At 39.6% G+C, this 22,753-nt stretch overlaps 1 protein-coding gene across 2 annotated transcripts; it reads right to left on the bottom strand.

Moving 5' to 3' along the window:
• Positions 1-2,935: 2,935 nt before the first annotated feature.
• Positions 2,936-17,884, bottom strand: MFSD1 (major facilitator superfamily domain containing 1). Of its 2 annotated transcripts, XM_014946028.1 has the most exons (17): positions 17,690-17,884; positions 17,566-17,618; positions 17,318-17,430; positions 16,901-16,943; positions 16,290-16,357; positions 15,391-15,499; positions 14,126-14,228; positions 13,159-13,257; positions 12,178-12,289; positions 11,623-11,679; positions 11,297-11,453; positions 10,166-10,263; positions 9,734-9,846; positions 9,080-9,127; positions 8,264-8,324; positions 4,701-4,815; positions 2,936-4,454 (listed from the first exon to the last, which is right to left on the bottom strand). In XM_014946028.1, exons 1-17 carry the CDS (start codon positions 17,868-17,870, stop codon positions 4,395-4,397), a joined length of 1,590 nt encoding a protein of 529 aa, XP_014801514.1. In that variant the 5' UTR covers positions 17,871-17,884; the 3' UTR covers positions 2,936-4,394. The 2 variants fall into 2 exon arrangements, with proteins under 2 accessions (XP_014801514.1, XP_014801515.1); XM_014946029.1 differs by lacking the exons at positions 2,936-4,454; positions 4,701-4,815 and adding an exon at positions 5,017-5,814.
• Between the last annotated feature and the right edge of the window lie 4,869 nt (positions 17,885-22,753).

Here is a 22,753-nt window from a genome sequence, read left to right on the forward strand (position 1 = left end):
GAAAAAAAAAAAAAAAAAAAAAAAATCAAACCAATACAGGAGCATACAAGATGCTCAACCCTGCTAGATAATCTCACCATCAGCCTTTTTAAGAGAAATGATATCAGCAACTTACACAGTACACAGCAAAACTGGTGAAAAAACCAAAATTCCATCCGCAATAAAGTCAGGAATTTCTGGAAAATATAGTGCATCTGGAATAAAAGCATAGTAATTAACCATCTTGCCACATCTGAACACTCATTAGAAAAATTATTGACCTGGGGAACTAAAAAAAAAAAAAACAACAAAATTAAACAAACAAAAAAATGTTTTTCAAGTCATCTCTGCAACAGCAGTGACAGCTTCTCTCAGAAGGGCAGACCAGATGGCCAGGACATGGTAACTGCTCCTGCTATCCAATTTTACATATGCTGACACAAACCAGAGCCCAGACTAAACAGACAGAACTACTTTGAGTTTGGTGTTTTCACAAACACTTTTTTCTCATTTAAATAAAACAAAATCCAAACCCTTCAGACATTCAAGATCACCTTCATCGGAACTCTGGGCAGAAATGCATTTGCTTTCTCCCCACCTGAGAACATGGGCAAACTCAACCAGGGAATCCAGATTAAGCCACCCCCTCAGCCAAGGCTGCTGCTATTTCTTCCTCTAACATTCAGCAGACGGAGGCTTGGCGATGAGACAGAGCAGCTTGGATTTCCAATCTGTTGATTCAAATTCAGCAGAGGTTGGTAACAACTGAAATCCACCACTTCTGACAGCTGTTCAGCAGGGCCACGTGAGCTGGTTTCAGCACAGTCCCTCATGGGTTATGACAAACAAAACCATTCCTGCCGGCTTGCTCTGGGGCCACCTCAAAGACAGGCTTCTTGGAAGGTTCGGGATGAAGAAGAGTTCACTACTGTTGCTGTTACAAAACTTCCTGGAGAATAAAAAGCTTGTTCGTAAGTACTATCTCTATGGCACAAATGATGTTCTTAGTGACCAGTATTTATGAAAAAAAAAAATCTCAAACGTGGAAAAAAAAACATTTGCATACATATTTGGAGAACACCATGAGATCTGGAGCACCACAGGGTCACTTGGGCAGCCTCTCCATTACTGAATGTTTGAAAGAGGTATTTCATGATTCATATGCATAGGAAGCTTAAATCTTTAGAGATTATTTCTATGCTTTAAACATTTCCTTTTGAAGAGGTCCGTGTGAAAGCATGCTGTGTGTGCTGAAGTCTAGGGCTTTCTGGTTTCCCATTCATGCCAAGGCACATCTGCCCCATCCAACAGAACACAGCGGGAACGTATTAGGAATAGAGATTTTTACCTTACTCAGATGGAGCTCATTTGAACAGCTCTGCTTCACCTCTTTGCTTGATCATCTGCACAACAGCAGAAGTAACAAGAGAACACCTACAGTGGCCAAGATAGGCAATGGAACATTAACCAATTTTTTAATGAGAAAGCCTATTGAAATATCCAGCAATAACCCCTGAAGGAAAGACACGTCAATAGGAGAAAAAAAAAATCCACAGCAAAAAACCCACAAACCTCACACCCAATAAAAAGGAACAGACCCACCCGAAAGCAACAGCAGCTCTGGGAGCCCCCAAGCCTTGGCATACCCCACATGAGCAGCAGTAATAGCAGGGATGGATAACACCATTTGTATTCTTCGTAAGTTACACCTCCCCTCAGAAATTTACCCAGATAAATTTGATAAAATATTGTGTTGAACTACTGTTTACTACCATAGTTGCTAACTCCTCTGTAAACATCTCCAGGCAAGTGTGCATATCCACAAGAAGAATTTAGTCAGACCACTGCAGTCCACAAGCAGAGCCCAATCCATAAACTCTGAATTTATGAAAAAAACCAAAAACCAAACCAGTCAGGAAAGCCATACTGTATGAACAGCTTCTTAGGGTTATGGGGTTAGAAGCCATTAAGGGAAGCTACACAGGAGGAGGAGGCAGTCATAAGGGTAAGCAGCTTACAGCTCAAGCCATTCCGAATTCATTGCAAACTGCACTTGCACAAATACTGCCAGGTAACACTCCAGCAGCCCGTGCTCAAACAGTCCCTCCCCAGCCATGGCAGGCAGCCTGCTCGCTGCTGTAGATGCTGGCCACATCCCTCCCACAATAACCACAACCAGATTTTCACTATCAAAAAGAAACTGTATTTGAGAATCCAAAAAATCCATCTTCCTCTTGATGACTGACCTGAACCTATGAAGTGTGTGTGTTGAAAATCTGAAGCACAAACACAGCAGCAAGACTAAAAAGGTTGGCAATAGCAAGAAGGCAGCTCTATCCTACCAAAAATTTATTGGGGGATAAGGGAACAAAAGCCAGATGGCTCCTATGCTGCACGTCCACAAATGAAAAAGCAAACTAAAGGAAATCAATGGGCTGCAATCCCTCAGAAAGGAAAGGCTAGGGTGTTTGGAACTGAGCTGACATGGGAAGTTATGTCATTTACAGAAGTCCACCACAGTACTTCAGGGTAGAATGCTCAAGGGTAGAAAGAATTTAGGAACTGAAAATAAAGTTTCAGTAAGACATTAAGTTCACAGTTACTGTCTGTCATGTCACACACGAAACGCTGGTCCATGGGTAACAGCAGAAGAATTATCTACAACCATAACATGCCAGAATTAGGAGAAGCAGGCAGCTGAAGGAGATGAAGAGACCCAGAAGAACAAGAATCTAAAACCCTCCCTCCCCAAGAATGAAAAATGCATCATCCCTCAGCGGATGAAACTTTACCTTCAGATCCTCAAAGATACACTTCCCCAGAAACTCTACATATTTCTCAAGGGAAAGCAGAAGTCATGCTTGTTTATTAAAAATAAAAATGCATGTGTAAGTCTCAACAACCAAGGGCAACAATGTAACACTAAAAAGTCAGGTAATAAAAATACAGGTGCCAGTACCCATTTAAAGCTTTTATTAAAAAAGACCCAGAATTCACAAGTCTACATGGAAAAATAAACCATCTTGCATCAACCAGTCTCAGAGCTGATAGTGTTTGATTCTCAAAGGGAGCACAGAAAGCAACAATTATCACAGATCAGGGCACCACTCCCCTTCAGCAGCAAGCTTGGCACAATTCACAACCTACTACTTGATTTTCCTAGATTATTCTTCAGAATACAGAACTATTAACCAAAATAGTCCTGGTTTAGTCTTTCATGAAGATGACAGTTGTTCAGGAAGACGAAAGAAATCTCCACTGAAAAGCATCTTTAAAGAAAAACACCTTAAGACCATGAGTTCCAGGAGGTCTGCTTAAATTACTGTAGGAAAAAAAAATTACAGGTATAATATAACATTTTTATTACAACAAACTACTTTCTCTGCAGTCAAGCAACTCAAAGGCTCGTAAGCATTTTGCAGCACACAAGGAGTCCCTGAAGTCAGCCAAGGAAAGCTCACACACCCCTGTGTGCCTTAACCTCTACTTGTGTAGCAGCTCTTCATTCTGTGTAGCTAGTGCTTCAAAAAGCCAGATGATCTTGACTTTTAAAGTAAGATTAGCTTAGTTGAGGAATAATTTGTTCGATTACATAAGTGAGCCTTTAACATTAATAAAAAACAAAGGAAAGTACTCCGCAGGAGTGGCTACTAAGATATTCAGCAACAAGCCTTTCACTGAAAATTTCACTTTCACTGAAATTACGGAAAAGCCTTGAGTTTCATTATGAAATCAACATTTTTCCACTGAATAACAGCCTTCAGTTCTTACATTTAACTCTTTTCATCATTTTTTTTAATCACAACTTCTTAAAAATACATCAATTTTCACATTAATCAGGACTTACATGAGGTTTTATTGCTAAGCCTGTGACCTGGTATTAACTTCCAGGTCTAGCACTTTTTGAACTGTAACACTGAAATTGTATAGTTTGGTTTCCTCTGAAATATTTGCTAGGACCAAAAATAAAATGGTAGTCTTTCCTTAGATTTTTCTATAAGAAAAATGGAACAGACCATTTCCAACCTGGTAACCAAGCTGTCCAACCTGAGAGGGCAAACAACCCACACCCACATCAAGGCTCATTTCACAGCAGTTTGATTACTGAAACAAAGCTTTCACATTTCAGACACTGTTGAGGAGATCAAGTCTTTGCTGGAGCTACTCACTGGCTATTTTAGACAAGAGGGTGTAGTAGCTCACGGGGTCAAATAAACAGCCAGATGATCCTTCATTGATTTACCAAAAGTGTAGAATGGGGAGCTTAAGCCAAGTATTTTGAAAATAGGATCTATGCTTGCAGAAAAGTATGATGCATCACTGTGTTCTTGCTGTGGCAGTTGTCTGTACTGGAAACAGAGTTTTGTGGACCAGGAACTTCAATGTGTTTCTGCTTTTGCAAGTGGGGCAAGCTGCTATTTCAACACACTTCTGTGCACCATTGTCGATAAATAGGAAGAGTAATTATCTGGTAGCTGCAAAAAAAATAAAATTAAAAAAAAAATCATGCATCAAAAAGAAGCCTGCTCCTCAACTTATTTGATCTGCCAGTCATTGGTTCATTTTCTTCATTGAGTTTTTAATTACCACTGGTGAGACTTAATTTTTGAAAACAAGCATACATTTAACATTTTAATTAGAGGTTGACTTGCTGGCTCTTTGAAACAATAAACCAAGTTCTTAAAATAAACATCTCATTGTGCTATTCTTCACTATTATACCTGAGCGCCTAGTTTGGAGAGGTATTTATTCCTTAAACTAAAGTCATCAGCTTTTGGCTGTAATTTAGCCAAGTCATCTTCATTTTGACGTCTGAGTCTCTCTTGTTCTTCCACTCTGGAAAAGAAAATTGGTTTAAGATATTCGCACTGAGGAGTGCAAACCCAAGCAACTTTATATTGCCATGCACACAAGTTCTATTTTTAATAACTAGAAGCAGCTTGTAATGTTTATAGATGAATACTGGATATCAGATTAAAAGAGCCTAAGAGATGCATATGGATCACTCTAATTCAGTGTAAAGAAAGAGAGAGGCTGTTTTCTGCAGTTTCCTTTTATTTAGATCACAAGACTTCAGTAGAAAGATAAACCTTTTGGTTTTCACAGATTACAACACGTTCGGTGAGCTTTTGTATCAATTTTTACTATTTTTTTATTCAACAAGCTTTCAGTCCTTAAAATAAAGATTACAATACAAAAAGAATCAATTGTCAAAAATGCAAATAAAAGACTGCTCAGCAGTCTTCAGAACTAATAGCAGTCTCCTACAAAAGAGTCAATATTTGACCAGAGCGTTGTCGCTCATCTTCCACGTACGTCTTAACCAGGACCCAACAGAGCTCTAAATACACTTAGCTTAAGACAGTGGTTTGCATTAAGACAGTGACAAAAGTAGTAACAGTGACCCATTTCTAAGCTCTGTAAAGCAATAAGCCTTATTACAGAACATAAAATGCCATTACTTTAAGAAGTCTCCACCCCCACCAAAATGGTAGTGCTGCATATAGAAGATACTTTATACTAGCCTTTATCTCAACATAAACACGTTTGTCTCGGGTTGCAGAGTACCCTCTCCAACAGCAGAGCTTAAACACAGCGTAAAACGCTGTAAACCCATTCCATTCAAATTAAGAGATGATTTGGCATTAGTTAAAACTGGTTACAAAGCATAAAATCTAGCCATTTACTGTAAAATGCCCAGCATGTTAGTTTCTTTTCCAAAGAACTACTGTCCAGTGCTGACCACCAAACTAAACACTATAATTCTTCAAGTTGACATGATGCTGATCAAATGCTCCCCACTTCTGGATGATATTTGCTATTCAAATTTCTTTTCTGCAAAAAACATTGTAATAGAAATTACTGAAAATATCCTTCTAAGACACTCTATCCCACAGCATACACTAGTAAAAAGCCATCTCACAGTAAATACTGGAAATTACAGACATCAGTACAAAGCCATCTCTCACAGTAAATACTGGAAATTACAGACATCCCATATGGGCCAGGCTGATTGAAAAAGCAGCTCTATTTGGACATCAAATTCCTTTGCTCCTGGGTATAAGGTGGGGGATTTTTTGTTGCATTTGTATTAAAATCTGGCTGTGACCTTTTGGCTCAAGAGTCATACTCATCACAACTAAGGCAGCATGTTCATCATGTTTGGTGACATTTTAGTTTCCTTGAGCTTCTCTCCAAGGGTCATACTCATCACAACTAAGGCAGCACGTTCATCATGGTGACATTTTAGTTTCCTTGAGCTTCTCTCAAGACCGATGCATAAAAAGCCCACAATTTAGGACAAGAAACCAAACCACCTTAAACCCCACAAGTCACCTGGCTACACCTTGTTAACAGGCATTTGGGGGTTTTATTCAAGATTAACTTGATTATCATCATATGGACAGCTACACAGTCCAGATTTAGACAAGTCCATAAAGCCCGTATACAAGAGACATCTTGTTAGCAAAGTATTTATCTGGAATTAATTTATATATAACTGTGAGATTTATATGATACATAAAAAAAGCCCACAAATTAGGACAAGAAACCAAACCACGTTAAACCCCACAAGTCACCTGGCTAGACCTTGTTAACAGACATTTGGGGTTTTTATTCAAGATTAACCTAATTATCATCATATGGACAGTTACATAGTCCAGATTTAGACAAGTCCATAAAGCCCGTATACAAGAGACATCTTGTTAGCAAAGTATTTATCTGGAATTAATTTATATATAACTGTGAGATTTATAATACCTGCAGGTGAAATGTAGTTATCTATGAAAAAGTAAAGAATTCCAATAACATTACAGGCAAATGAGCTTCAAGATCTGAAGAGACTCGCAGAGCTGAATTAGGTCAGAACAGAAAGCATTTCAAAAGAAAAATTCTGTGTTGTTCACCTACAAGCAGCTTGAAGTCTACAGATGTTATCTTGAAAGCTGTGACTTGCTGCACATTGACTTATTCTTACACATAAGTGTTAAAATATGACTAGAGTCATACACTCTGCCCTCTCCAACAGTTCCCAACCACAAACTCACCAAAACAGATTTAGATCTAGATTTAGATCAGAACCTCATATTTCTTAGACATGTTCTACCCTTAAGAAAATTAAACATTTGCTTTAAGTTTATTTTTTAAAAAGCCAATAAATTAACCAAGACTTCATCCCCATTGATACTACATTCTCCAAGGCACATATTTTTAATCCCCTCAGCGCTAATTAAAACTAGGAAAAGGTAACACAATTTTTGGGTGCTGAGACACTATTAGAAGAAGCATCTTCAACAATGTCCTCAGGACAAATTAGGCTGCTCAAATTCAGTCTGATAGACAGACTTTACATTATGTCTACTTTAAAAAAAAACAAATTTTTCTACACATTTAAGCAGATAATGAAGAAGCTGGAGTGGAAGGGTCTTTTGTTTGTCTTTAAGGTGACATTTCTTAATGGATACAATGCTTTTTCTTCCCTCTTCCCCTAATACAAGGCAATTATTTTGAAAGTTGTAAGACTGACCCAGTGTTTGACTCCTCTGTACAGCATTCCATACCCATGGAGAGCTTTACCCCTCATTTAACATTCTTGCATAGCAAATAAAAAAGCAAGTAAACTTTCTGCTCTGCAAAGGGGATAAATCCAGTGCCCTAGAACTAAGGATATCCAAGGATATCCTTAAAGGATATCGCTTTAATCAGTAACATTTATGACACACATCTGACCACAAACTGTTTCACATTAGCACTGCAATTTAGACTCAAGCCACAGTTTTCAGAGCCAAGTTCAATTAAAACTTCTAAATAAGACTGCAAGAAGAGCAAGCTGACACTGAAAGGGAAGTGACTGGAGTGTAGTTTCTTCTGAAGAGAAATGTAGCTTTTAATTACACTTAAAATAATTGGTCCATGCCTAACCTGACATTAAACCCAGGTAATGTTCGCTGATGACCAGGTCAGGTATGCACCATATATATGAAGCACATTTTTTAAAAAGTGATAAAACATTCTAAACACACTCCAGTTCCACTCAGTTGGAAGGCTACCAGAAATAAAGAAAAATAACCAGGTGTCTTTTTCTGGCACTTTTCCCTGCTACTTGCTACCTCCTCTAATTATTAATTCACAGGAGGCAGGAATATGAAATCCTACTACTAACTGGTAAGAAAGAAAACAACATTCAATACAAATGGCAGAGCTACAAAGAGCCTGATTTCAGACAGTAATCTACTTAATTACTTCAGTGTAAACATTTCATAAGGACACTGTTCTTTATACTTACTCATTTGCAGCTACTTTTTGCAGTTTTTCCCTTTTCTTTGCAGACCAGTTGAGATCACCACCTGCACAGAAGTAATATACACTTTGAAACTTTTTAAATTGGTCTTTTTTGCATTTTATCTTTGATATCATACCTCACTACAGAAGTTCTCAGTGCACTTGACAAAAGAAATCAGTGGAGTCATTTTACAAAAGCAGAAACTAAGGTAAAGAGAAAGATCAACATGCTCATAATCCAAGCAAGCAAAATCAGGACCCAAACTAAGCTCTCAAGCCTGATCCAGTTTTCTGTTGAGTAACAATAAAGTTTCTTTAGTATTTTACTGAGTTGTAGGGAAAGTGGAAACGACTTTGAAAGAAACAAACTAATATCCCTTCCAGATCTTTCAGTATTTACTGCTTCAAAAAAACGAACAGTTGAGAAAGAATACTGCTATTTGAAGGAAAGCCTACATAATTAAGTTTTTATATTTGCAGATACACATACAGTCAAATTTGATATGCACTTTAGAAAAAGCTGCAGAATATGCCACACTTTTGTTCAAGTCAGCTGAAGGGATAAGTACCACTGCCCTCCTGATGAGATTTAACACCACAGCAAGGTTCAGGGAATTACACACTACAGCATCTATGAAGATGATGGTACAAGGACAAGGCCTCATCAAAAGATATTCCTGGTGCTAAAGCCATGAGATACAGCACCTGCCACAGGACCTGCCAGGAGATTCAGCACCTGCCACCACCTGTAAACAGTTCAGCTTGATAACTTCAAGAATTATGACAAAAACAAATATCAAGAGAAGCTGAAAACACGTACCTGTGAGGTGATTCACAAAATACAGCATGACCACAGCTATTAGTGACACTAAAAAAAAAGGAACAGAGGAACAGTTTTAGCTGACAATAAATTTACAACAGTGACAGAACAGCTTTAACATACAACCAAGATTTATCATGGTAGTTGTAATGAGGGGAAATTTTTGCCAACAGCATCTCTTAATTGCTTTTGAAAATTCCACTATGCTCATAAGTAGCATGGTAACTCAAAAAAAGGTAATTTTAGTTTTAGTTACATCAATAACAGCCCTCCTAAACATCACCTTTAAGAGTATCATTCACCTACCCTTTTACTCAGTCTTATTTTATTATTTTTTTTAAACACTGAAACTACTTACACTAAATCATTTCAAAAGAACCACAAAACACTTCACTAGGTTTGAATTACTTTCAACATTGCCCCAGTTGAAAGCTCTAACTCAAAAGAATTTATTACTGTTTTCCAGGAATCGTAGATTCATTCAGGTTGGAAAAGACCCATGGGATCATCGAGTCCAAACATCAACCACACTCTACAAAGTTCTCCCCTACACCATATCCCCCAACACCAGATCTAAATGACTCTTACTAAGAAAAAAGCCAAATAAAGCTTCCCGAACGTACAGAATCCATTTTCAATGTTTTTAGTACTTACAGCAAACACAAGCACTGAAGAAGACTTCAAGAAACAAGTATCCTCTTGTGTCGAGAATCATCCCAGCTGCTATAGCAATAATTGCCAGACCAAGATTCTGGATAGACTGCATACTAATACATAAACAAAGGATTACCACTCTGTAGAAGTTTATTTTTGAAGAAAACATCATTAGAGGCACTGAACAAACAATGAGATTAACTTCTCCCCATTTGTTATGACATATGACAGAGACTCCACATTTTGCAGAAGCTTCTGTGCATCTGCCACAACCACATGCTCCACCACACACATTCTGAAGTTACACAAGACTTCCCACTAGATTGAACTTGGAGGAACCAGTAACCATTAACCACTTGCTATTCAGTGGTTCAATAGTATCAGGACACAGTCTCTGTATAGCACCAGGAACAGACAGATTTAAGTACTTACAAGCCATAAGCAGTTCCCAGCTGATGTTCTGGAACAACAAAGGCCACCATGGGCCACAAGGCACAGGCAAGCAATGAGTAGGCCACTCCTAGCAAACACTGGTGAAATAAGAGCAAGTGAACAGATGTTAGATGAGATGCATTTTTGCTGTAAAGTTCTAATAACTGAACATATTGATTTCCCCCTTCTCCCAAAAGAGAACAGTATTGGAAAACAAGTGTTACTTTTCCTAAGTATGCACATTTAGAAGGAGAGAGAAGTTTTTCCAGGAATGACCCACAAACTAGACCCTATCTAATTATCATTAAGTAAAGAGCTTGACTTGAATATCCAGAGGAAACGATTAATGCTGCAACTCACTAGGAAAATACCTGAAAGCAAGGATCCTGTTTTTAAACACTTATACACTGGTATTTAACCCTGTAAACCTTAGTTCAAAAGCAATTCTTCATGGAATCTGCCCTAGGAAAGTAAACCAATAACAGATTCTTATTGACATTTGCCACTATCCAATACAGCACATTAGAGATAGTTTAAGAAACAGTAATAAGCTTCAGAACTACACCAAAAGAACAAGTTTTAGGAGAAAGGCAAGCACTTAATACAGTAATCTAGCAATAGCTAGTATAAGGAGTGCCATGAAAGGAGACCTCTGCATCAGAACACCACCAAATTGCAGATACTGTGACAAAATGAGGCCATCTCTGAAGGGACAAGGAATTGCCACTCCATACAGCCCTCCCATCTAATCCCATCCTTCCCAGGAAGCTGAACATCCTTTTGCACTAAACGACAGAATTACTACTACAGACTGCAGCAGCCAGCCTTTTTCACCTCAAAACAGAGATGCATAACTACTGCTTCCTTCCACAAAACACCAAAACCTGAAGTGTTGTCTTCAGACCACAGTTACTTCACGTTAGTTCTGCCTGTATTACGCATTCTTTGCTTTTCCACCATCTTCAAACTCAGTTTACATAGTCCTCAAAGCCTATTTTTATGTCCCTGACTTCAAGAAGGATATACTATCTAAACAGTCAGAAGACAGTAGCAACGTATGCAGAATAATTCAGCATCAACTCCGTTTCTTATTTTATCACATTTAGCTATAGGTCTCAGAGAATTAGTTACCATTGCTATCCAGGGGTTCCAGAAGGTAAAAGCCAACATAATATGAGAAGCAAGTGTAGTTATTACAGCACATAAAACCCAGATGATATTCTTTCCAACTTTATCCACCAGGAGTCCAAAGACTGGGGACATGGGCGCTGATATGATATACACAATACTACAAGAGAATAAAAATAAAAGAACTGAACTCTTGGAATCATATACCAGCAAGTGTTTCATTGTTTTGGGGTTCTGTTTGGTTTTTTGGCTCCATCACAAATTCATCTTCAAACCAGGAAAACATAATTCATTTAGTGTCGTTGCTCAGTAAATCAACCATAACATACCTGTTAATTGCACTTGCTTCTTGAGATGAGAATTTGAATTTCTCAATAAAGAAAACCCTAAAAAAAAAAAAACAAAACACAGATTTAGAAAAATACATACTTGTATGACACGAAAGAAAAATTAAGCTAGACAGAATAAAGGCACAACAACCTAGTTTACAGGTAACACTTAAATATACCTATACAGCTTTGACATAAACACAACTGTCCACAGCTTCCCACACCAAAAAACTCATGTCACACTTTAACTCTGTATCAAGTTTTAATCAGGAAACAGAGCATGCGTTAGGCTTTTGAGTTCTGACAACTCAGCCTATGGTATTTCCCACAAAGCTCAGCAGATAAGGAAACTGTAAGAGCTGTTTTAATTCATATCACAAATATAGCAAACAATGCCATAGAAAAAAATGACAAACCACAGCACAGACATGCTGGGAGACCAGTGGTTCTGTAACCACCTGAGATTCTTAAGCATTAGCCTTCGCCTCTCCCTTTATAAGTAGCTAGTTAAACCCTGACCAAATTCAAGAGGAATGAGTATGTGAGAGAACTTACTTTCCAAGTCCAATGAAAGGGAAAACCGCTGCATAGTAACAGACGCAGATTACAAATATCAGCCACAAGGACAAAGAGAAGTCCTTCACATCAGTTAGCTTAATCACTTCACCTGGAGTGGGGCAAGAGACAACATTGTTTCAGCCAGCATAAGTGTTTATCTGAATAATGTTTATTCAGTGAATAAACATTAAGGTGATCACAAGTCACTACTGAAGCATACGTTCCTGCTGCTATCTACTCTCTTGCTTAAAGTTTGCAGAGCAAGATTCTGTTAAGAATACACAGGTCCTAAATCAACAGTGCCAAAGTCAAGAAGAAGTTGTCTCTCCCCACATTAAGCTGGATGTACAAGCTCTCTAAAGCTTTTGAAAGTATTAGCAGCAGAATTAAATACAAACCACTTTTTCATGGAAGTGTTTAATAAGCTCACAAAATTTAGGTCTGAAGCCTCATGTCATATGCTTGCTCTTGGATCTCAAATTTAGCTTATTTTCAATTGGTTCAAATTCTCCCCCACAAAAAACTCAACATTACACATTGATGGAGAAGAGCTGTGTGTTTTTGCACACCTATTAAAGGAGATACAGCCAATTCCAACAAAAAAAGTGCCAGAGGTAATGGCACAGATCCAATTGATGTGAACTGGGAAGCTCTCCACATGCTTTATAAATAAAACAGACTATACTGCATCTGCCTGTAAACTGGTGTTTAAAACTCCAAAACTTCCTATTGATATAAAAATGGACTAAATGTTATGATTAAAGCTATAACTGTGAAAAAGCTGTTAAGGGGCAGAGAATGCAAACCTACACAGTGCACAGAGTAACGTTATGATTAAAGCTATAACTGTGAAAAAACTGTTAAGGGGCAGCCACCGAATTACACAGAATGCAAACCTACACAGTGCACAGAGTAACTGGAAGGTCTGTTCCAGAACAAAAGAATGAAGCCCACGTTAGGTTCAGACACAGCACTCACCCGTTTTCCCTTGCTCTTTACAAAGGAGCTTCTGTGCCCTCTTGTCCAGATAAGCAAGGATCAATGCACAGGTCAGTGAAAAGAGACATGTTACTCCACCTGCAAGAAGGCAATGCGACATGTTTAGTTGTTGACTCCAGTAGTAATTTGGCTTTTAAGCACAGCTAGTGTAGCGTACCTTTACATATCTAATACAAATCAAGTTTTAATCAAGTTTAACACCAGCTTCTTGTAAGACTCAGTCTCTGTACAACTCAAAGAATAAGGTGTAAAGACTGAAGTCTGCCACAGGAGAGATATCTGCCTTGAAGAAGAGTGCAAACATGTAACTACATTTATTTTATTTAGACCACCACTACCATTCCCACTTAGCCCAGCCAAGCTCCTTATCTGTACCTTGTGATAACAGAAACAAAGCCTGGGCCTTGTTACTAAGTCCTTAATACCCATAGCTCTGAAGGAAAGGAACACAGAGCCAAAAGTAGTTGAAATTTCACTTTTACACATCAGACTGACAACTACACACAAGCTTTGACATTATAACTTTTGAAAAAATTTTCAAGACTGTCCTTTACTCAAAGCATGTGAAATGTTTCATCTCCATGAGATACAAACTTGAGTTTGGCAACCAAAAAAAAACCACAGCATTTTATCAGATACACTAATCATACACTCTGCATAAGCATATTAGCCATTGATACAAACAGTACTTGAATTGCTCTTCCTAGTCTCAAATATATTTATCCTGCTTTTAAATTAGAAAGAAATCATTAACACACAAACCACACCATTTTATCAGATACACTAATAATACACTATGCATAAGCATATTAGCCATTGATACAAACAGTACTTGAATTGCTCTTCCTAGTCTCAAATATATTTATCCTGCTTTTAAATTAGAAAGAAATCATTAACACACAGAAGCAGAAAAGAGCAGGTGACATCAATTCAAAATATTACTGACCTATCATGAGAGTTAACCCAAGAGTACTGGGACCAGTATAGCCCAGAAGATCTCGAACTCTAGAGTATATCCATCCCATGATATTCATGTTCACCGTGCTCCCCTAGACAAAACAGACTCATGTGAAGAATAACGTATTTCACAATTATATGGATTCAAAAGGAATATTAAATAGAACAGTGCTTAAAGAAAAACAGGTAAGATGCTACACAGGGAACATAAACCACCAGCAACAACAATAAAAGTATTCCCTGATGATTTGGTCAGTGTTTGTAGAAAATTCACCATTGCAACAATAATATACCATCACAAACTGAAACTTTATACAACTCTAACCGTGTTCCAATGGAGACATTAGAAGTTCCATAAATTTACATCGTACCCTGCATGAGCTGATAAACTGAGTTGAATTTAATACCACATGTTAAAGCCAACAGGATTCTCATGAGGCACCAGGAAGAAACAGTTTGGGGTTTTTTTTCCCCCCTTTCTTCCCCTAGAGCAGGGACCCAGGGCTGCAATCCCATGGCTAACAACAGACACCTAACTACAGTTCAGCTGAGATGAGGCAACTGCTAATTAGCCACAGCCTGAACATCAACTCAGACCCAGCTGCGACCAGCTAACTCTTTTACAGAGGTAAACACTGCAGTGGTATTTACAGGCTGCTAAAGAGGACCCCCAACAGGAGAGGCAGGTCTCCACTCTTCATTCACAGCCTGGTGCATTAATGCAAACCCACCTCTGGCAGCAGTTAAGGTGATTGTATCAAACCAAAACAGTACAGCTGAGATGCAGTCACACAGTTCTTATCAGAACCAGCAACAGGGACAAAAAACATCTTAAAACAGCAGATAAGGATGGGAGTTCTAAAAGTAGCCACCCCAACTCGTTTACCAGAGCCTTCACCTAGTCCCCAAGCTGTAAACCACACTCAGTTAAGCCAACATTTTATGATATGCCAAGAATCAGTAACTGATAAAATTCAGCACTGTGACCATCCCACCCAGTAACCTATACTAGTAATGCCCCCAGGCTTCTTTAGAGGTTTCATAAGTTTTAAGAAACCTTATTAACCTATTTAATTGTGTATCATTTGTCTATGTATCACAAACTTTTTACCATTTCAAATTTAAATTTCATAACTATTATTAACTAAAACTCCCTAAGGAGCATTAGAAATGCCATTTTCTGCCTGTCTCCCTACTAAGACAAGCTGCACACCTTGAGGTCTGTGAATTAAAGCTCCACAGTTTTACACTTACAATTCTTGCCATGCTTAGTTGTAATCCAAACACAAGATTTAACTCCTTGCCTTTAAACCAACTGACCGCATATGTGTTTTGTGCCACCGCTAACGACTCTCCACCTATTCTAAAAAAAGAAGGCACAAAAGAAGACACATTACTTAAAATATGCAAAGCAACAAGGAAGCAGTCCATCAGTTGCTGGCAATACCAAGATGACAGTATTTCAGAGAAATTTATCTATGTACAGGTTGATCTAACGTATATATGTGAAATTCAAAAGAGAATTGCAGCACCTTAAGAATAATTAAGAGTACAAGGTATCTTAATTACCTCAGAAACAATTAAAATTGCCTTTAGTCACTTACAGAAATTAAATCAATAGGCAGCAGTTTCTCATTTCTCTTCTGCATTAAAGAACCAGGTGATATAGATCCTGACCCAAATGAAACCAAAACCAGGGATCTTCCCTGGAATCTGAATTTCAAAGAATCATCTGCCCATGCCCCGCTACAGTCAGTCAGATGTTCCAGCATTTTTATACTTTGGCATATCCACAACTTGGAGGTATTTCTTCTGACATATGTTCTCATTTTTACCACCATAGCAGATCTGTTGCATTTGTTGTTGCTAAGAATTCTTTTTACCCAGAAAAGTAAGAATTAAGGCAGAAGGAGGACTACAAGTTTTATCAGTTTACTGGATGTCTTTATATCAGTAGTTTCATAATTTGTGAATTCAGTAAGACCTGCAAGGTCTTATCTTTTATTTTCTAACTTTGACTGGAAATACAACCAAAGATCTTGCATGCTTCAACAGCCAACAATTTTGTCTCTGAGTGTAAACATGGCAGCAGCTTTCTAGGACACAGACAGTCCCTACCTTGGAAAGCACACACTATACTCTTCTAGACTTACCCAAATATGAATCTGCCCATGTCCATCAGCCAGAAAGTATTAAGTAGTGCTCCCAAAGCAAAAATTACCTGCCACAAACATTTAAGGAAAAATTATAATTTTATATTTGAAGTATGGAACAAACTAGAACGGCCTCGAAAGAGAAACAAAAATGCTTTCCCTTCCCAGACCTGCAGAAATCCTGCACACCCACTTTCTACTCCTAGATTTTTGCTTTGGCTCCCTCTACCTTTTTCATCATCCCACTGGCTGCACAACATTCAACGTGGCCCATTCTGAAACTGCACTCAGAACACACCTTGACAGGCTCAAGTCATGCTTCACCTTTATCCTCATACTCTACCCAAATAAACCTACACAGCAGTTCCACATCAAACAGACAAAAACTTGGTTCCTTCACATTCTTATTTCACTTATCTTTCAAGGTCCTCATTTCCCCATTACCCCACCTGCTCCTAAGGGCCCCAATAAAATTCAGAGTTTTCCCTCACCTGACTACCCCCTGCTGAAACATATGCTACTACACACGAACCCATTTGGGCTTTTCCCCCCACCCCTAGTAGAAAAGCTCCGGATACAATATCATCTTTCACCCTCTCATTTGCACTTACCTGCCCAACACAAACAAAGATGCTAAATATTATAGTGCCCAGCCTGTAAGAAAAATAAAGTCACTTAATACATAGCTAGACTCTTTTTTCCTATAAAACACTTTATTAGGCCTACAGCAAAGAAACAAGGGGAGTCTGGCATGCCATAAAAGTTCTCTGTAATAAATGCTACAGCTTGACAGTTTCCTTAAAAGAGGCAGTACAGGCTGGCTTTTTTCAGCACCACTTTATTTAAGCATGAAGAGAAAGAAGCTTGTTTATACCAGTGGAAAGTCCTAGAACTTGTGAAAAAAAGAAAATCAACACCTGAAAACGCTTACTACAACCTGAAAAAACTTTGTATTATAAAGGCTATACCTCACAAGCACTTTAAGTCTACCATCCATTGGACACGACTAACGCCAACACCACACTTACCGTATTCCAAACACTCTGTCTATCAGAAAACCTCCAAAGAAGCAAAGAACCACATTGGGCCAGGAATACCAGGCGTAGAGTGCCATGAACTGCGCTGTGTTCACCTTCATATCCTGCACACAGAAGGGGGGAAATAAAAAGTTGCCACAGGGACACAGAACAAGCATCCGAGTAGGAACAGGCAGACTGTCTGACCCGGCCTGACGCTCCCCGGTCTCCATAACCTTCTTCCCCAGGCAGCTACTCACCCGTTGAACCTGCGTTTGGAGCGCCGCCGGGTTGTCGTAGCAGAAGTAGCTGCCTGCAAGGAGAAGGGGAGGCCTCAGAGCTCGGCCCCGGCACCCCAGACCCCTGCCCGCCCCCGCCACCCACCGAAGCCCAGGAAGCACATGAGGGCGAGGACAATGAGGCGGTGCGGCAGGCGCCGAGGATCGCAGACGGCGGGGAGGGCGCGGAGGGAGCCCGGAGAACCCCCTCCACCGCCGCCGCCATCATCACCGCCACCGGCGGGGCCCAGCAGCGCCCGCTCCTCTTCCGCCATCGCTGCCGCCATCACGTGAGCGGCCGTCACGTGGGCTCCCCGCGAGTCAGGTGGGCGGCCGCGGGCCCGGCCCACAATGCACCGCGGCCGGTTGCCATGGCAGCGGGGCGCGCGGGGCGGCATGGCGGCTGGCAGCGGTCCCCCTCCCAAGTCTGTGAGGGAGGAGGAATGCGCTCAAGTGAGAAGTATGAAATCCCCACCGTCAGATACTGCGATTAATGAGGCTTCTGAGTTAAAACAGGAACATAAGGGTGCCGCTAAACTCCTTAAAATCATAGAATCATAGAATCGTCTAGGTTGGAAGAGACCCTTGGGATCATCGAGTCCAACCATCTACCCTACTCTACACAGTCCTCCCCTACACCATGTCCCTTAGCACTGCATCTAAACGGCCCTTAAACACAGCCAGGGATGGTGACTCCACCACCTCCCTGGGCAGCCTGTTCCAATGCCCTATCACTCTTTCGGTGAAAAATTCTTTCCTAATGTTCAATCTAAACCTACCCTGTTGGAGCTTGAAGCCATTCCCTCTCGTTCTGTCACTAATTACCTGTGAGAAGAGACCAGCACCAACCTCTCTACAGTGTCCTTTCACGAAGTTGTAGAGAGTGATGAGGTCTCCCCTAAGCCTCCTCTTCCTCATACTAAACAGTCCCAACTCCCTCAGCCACTCCTCATACGATTTGTTTTCCAGCCCCCTCACCAGCTTCATTGCCCTCCTCTGCACTCGCTCCAGTCCCCTGAATCCCTTAGATTCCAAATCCCCTGGAAAGGTCCCCCTGAACTGGCCTCCTGGTCAGGTGAGGGCATTAGCGATATAGACTGTGCCCAGAGTTGCGGCAGTGACAAAACGGTGTGGTAGGCACACAGCTGGCAGGGCATTATTTGCGGTGTTAGTATCTACAGCCTCCTTTTCTATTTAAAGGGAATTTAAAGGCAGGCCTATAGTCAAACGGCAAGCGAGCTCCATGGAGGAAGGGTGTCTCTCTTGCCTCTGGTTGATTTAAAATGTGAAATGCTGGGGGGTCATTTTGTTTCCCCAGCAGGCAGGTTTCCCCTCTCCGTGTGCGCCCTGCCTGGTGCTGGGGTTGCCAAGGAGGCTCCCCTGCCAGTGCTGTGGGCCCTTGCATCCTCCACAGCTTTGCCAGCCTCTCTCCTCCCATAGCTAGGCTTCACTGGTTTCTATTAGTATTTTGCTTGAGACATTCAAGAGGAATAAACCTGTTGTAAGCAACAGCAAAGTGGAAAAACAAAACAACCACCCAGCTTAAAGGTGTAGACTGCAATAAGCCCTACAGTAACCATACAGGGAAATGCAAAAGCTTGTAAAATTGCTCCATTATTGCTCCTTTCAGCTATTAAAGTCATTTTACTTCAGCTGTTTGGTCCAAAAAGGCCTTCCCATATTAGACAAACCCTTGAAAAAGGTACTTACTCACTTTAAAAATGTCCACCCTTCTGTCAAATTTCATCTTCTTACACCAAAGATTACCTGAATCCTATGTATACATCATCAAGTGAGAGATGGTGCTGTGCTTTTGATTAAAATATGTTCTCAATGAGGGCAGAAATACTTGGTGTTTAAGCCAAAGGATTTATTTACCTTTTCAAGATGATAGGAAAAAAAAGGGTTGTGTTTTACCTGACGTGCTGTGAACTAAAAGGTCCACTTCCAGCTTCTCTGTCATTAATTTGATCAGTAACCATTCAAAAAATGCTGGTATCGCATGCTTGTGCATCTGCTGTGAGCTACTATTGGGCATAAAATGCTTACTTTTCACTCAATACGTGCCTTTTAACAGATCTGTCAAAAGAGAACTATGTTATGAAATGATGGGGTCACAATTTCAACTGCCCTAAAGTAGTCTAGATTGCTTGAAATCAGAGCAGCTCTTTCAGTTTACTGTATTTGCTTGTAAAAACAGGGTCTTAAACTGCTCCGTTGCAAAAGCACCCGTGCAACAAACAAACTGCCGGTTTCATGGCCGCTTGAGGGAGCTCAAAGGTAATGCGTGGCCATGCAGATCACCTTGAGTTTCATAGGGGGGCATAATTAAAGGAAGAGAGTTTATATACACAAATAAAAGGGATAATTTTGGAAAGCAAAGTTATACATAGCAAAAGTTTGTGTACAGAAGGTAAATGTAATCTTTTTCCTACCCAACTAGCCCAATGATTCCAGGAGTCCATTGTCATGCCACTCAGTATTTTTCCAGGTCTCTTCGATCCACAGAAAATGTTTTCTTCATGCACACATTCTAGTTTCCCTCCAGGACACAAATATGGCTGTTGCAAAAGGCCAGAGTCCCCAGACTACCCTCCCATCATCACTCTCAGAAAGGCAATGCTGAAAAACTCAGGACACAACTGGATCCATCGTTGGTGAGGGTGGAGGAGCCCCAAGCCCACTCTGATCATGAAATACAGGGCCAGAGCCAAATGAAGTGAGTTCTCTGTGGCTCACAGCTGCTTCCCCAAGATCCTCCTGCTTCATTTCGAGCATAATCTTAACCATGGGAGTTCCCGAGGCTTTATATTGTGGGTGAAGGAAGATAAGAGTCTTAAGCAGATAAGGTTCTTTAAGTAGTAATACTTTGATTTTATTCTTTAAACTCTAATATCAGTTTCAAATCAATCTGATGTGTAACTCATATGGCCAGCACTGATAAAAGGATCCCACCGAAACTGTTTCATGTAACTTTTGATCAATTTTATTAGTGAAGACATTTAAAGGAAGATCATAAGGGCTTTCTAGCTCCATAATCAAAGCAATAGGCAAAACCACATAGCAAATACACACATTAAACTACAATTTGTGATGTAAAATGATAATACTATGGCCAGATTCAGCTGTTTATGCCAATGGGAAGAATGGAAGTGAACAGCTTTCAGAGACTCTGGGGATATCCTCACCAAAGCTCTTGTTTGGTTGACTTCAATTAATGAATTAACTAGCACAAAAAATCCTGTGATCTTTCAAGCTGACTTGTGGATCAGGATTTCATTCTGGGTACTTTTCTTGCAGTGTTTTGTACACTGAAGCCAAAAAAACCCACATTCTGCAAAAGTATCTTTGAGAACTTCCAACAACCGGGGGCAGGTTGTCACTGCCAAGTACAATGACAAAGAATTCCTGGAAAAATAATCACTCAGCAAAGAATATTATCTTGACTCTCTGCAGACATAGCAGTAGGATTTTAAGCACTGTTTCTCCCACCTTCTTGTCACATTTCAGTTTATGTAAATCCCTGTAGCATCACAGTCCAAGCCTTCCTTACTGAAAGAAATTGTGTGCCACTGTTGCGTCAGTAAAACATCAAAAAAAAAAGCATCTCCTTCCTTTTCTTGTAAAAACAGAGAGACAAGTCTGCTTCAGCACATACCACCTCAAAGGCTGAATACTGTTTAATGATCTCTCTCTAATTTTAGTATTTATACTAGAGTCCTGGATTTGCCTTTTCTATTTCAGTCATTACCCAAATGAGCTGTGTTACCCTGAAAACCGCAAGTTCATGATTTCATAATGTGTCTGCTTTTTCTTGTCCTTTCTTCCACCTGCTCTTGGGACACCAGGAAATTCACTTATTCTATGATTTCCTAAGAAATGAATGCATGAGTGTTAATGTCACACTTTGCCAATGAAGCCTTGTCATTCATCCCTTATAATATCAATTATTTTATTCCCATTCTCCTACTATCACACAGAAACTTGTGAAGTAGGAAGGATTTAAGCTATTTAAAATGCTACCTAAATAATTTAAAACTTACTACTTATGTTACTTCTAAGCAGGTTCCACTGAGCAAAATTAATTCAATACCAAAATAGTAAATGTAATGGCAGGAGGGTTATCCACGTGGAGCACAGCCGTGGCAGGTTCCAGTACAAGAAAGGGTTTTTGTGCTTTCATTCATTCTTGAGGGAGTTTTCATAAACCTGAAACACATGCAATTTTATTATATTCATTTTCAAAGATGTCAGTGGGTTTTTAATGTTATTTTCTTGGCTGTGTGCTTAAATATTTCATATTATACAAGACTGGATTTGTACTTTATCTTGTTTGGTATAACATAGCACCGTTTATAGTGGAGTAAGAAATTACACTCATGTATCTGGAATATTTAACAGGAGAAAAAGAATATTTTTCCATTTGCTGTTTCAAAATATTTGCCATTCCACCCCTTTCTTCCCAGTCACTTCTGTCTTCACCTTGGATATGACCTTGCTGTGCCTGACGCTTAATGGCTGTAATGTGCAGTGTGTGTTAAGTCTAAGATGATTCTCAAATGCATTGCAGGTGAGTGTTTATGTCACAAATAAATACAGTGGATTGCTCTTAAACTCATACTTTAGAATGTTTATTACAGATGCAATTTCTGTCTTAACATAAATCAAAGTACTTAAAGTGCCATATGATACCAAATGCTTAGTTTAACAGCATAAAATTGAGCAAAAACTGTATACAGTACTTTATAGGTGCTATAAAATTCTTGTGCTTGTGGCCGCACCTTTTTGCATTGCCCAGATCAATCAAGTCCCCTGAAAATTCTGGATAGTAAATACTCACATGAAACAACGATTAGCTTTCAGAGTTTAGTTCTTCTAAGTTATTACCATCTTCAGTGAAGATGCTTCAAAATATGACAAAATTGCAAAGAAGCAGGAACTGCACTTAACATGATTAAATTTACTTACCATCATTAGACTATTACCCATTCTCTGAAAGAAGAATCTCCTGCTTTGCCTCCAAGATGCATTAGCAACTTTTTATGAAAGATCCATCATACATAGGCATGCAGATATGTTTTTTTTAATCACTTCATGTGTTAAGGAATGCATTATTACAAAGCTCTCCGAGTTCTGTATGCTTCTTGTCTCACTCAAATATTGTTTGACT

The sequence above is a fragment of the Calidris pugnax genome, unplaced genomic scaffold, assembly GCF_001431845.1.
Source record: "Calidris pugnax isolate Ruff unplaced genomic scaffold, ASM143184v1 scaffold111, whole genome shotgun sequence".
Lineage (NCBI taxonomy): Eukaryota > Metazoa > Chordata > Aves > Charadriiformes > Scolopacidae > Calidris > Calidris pugnax.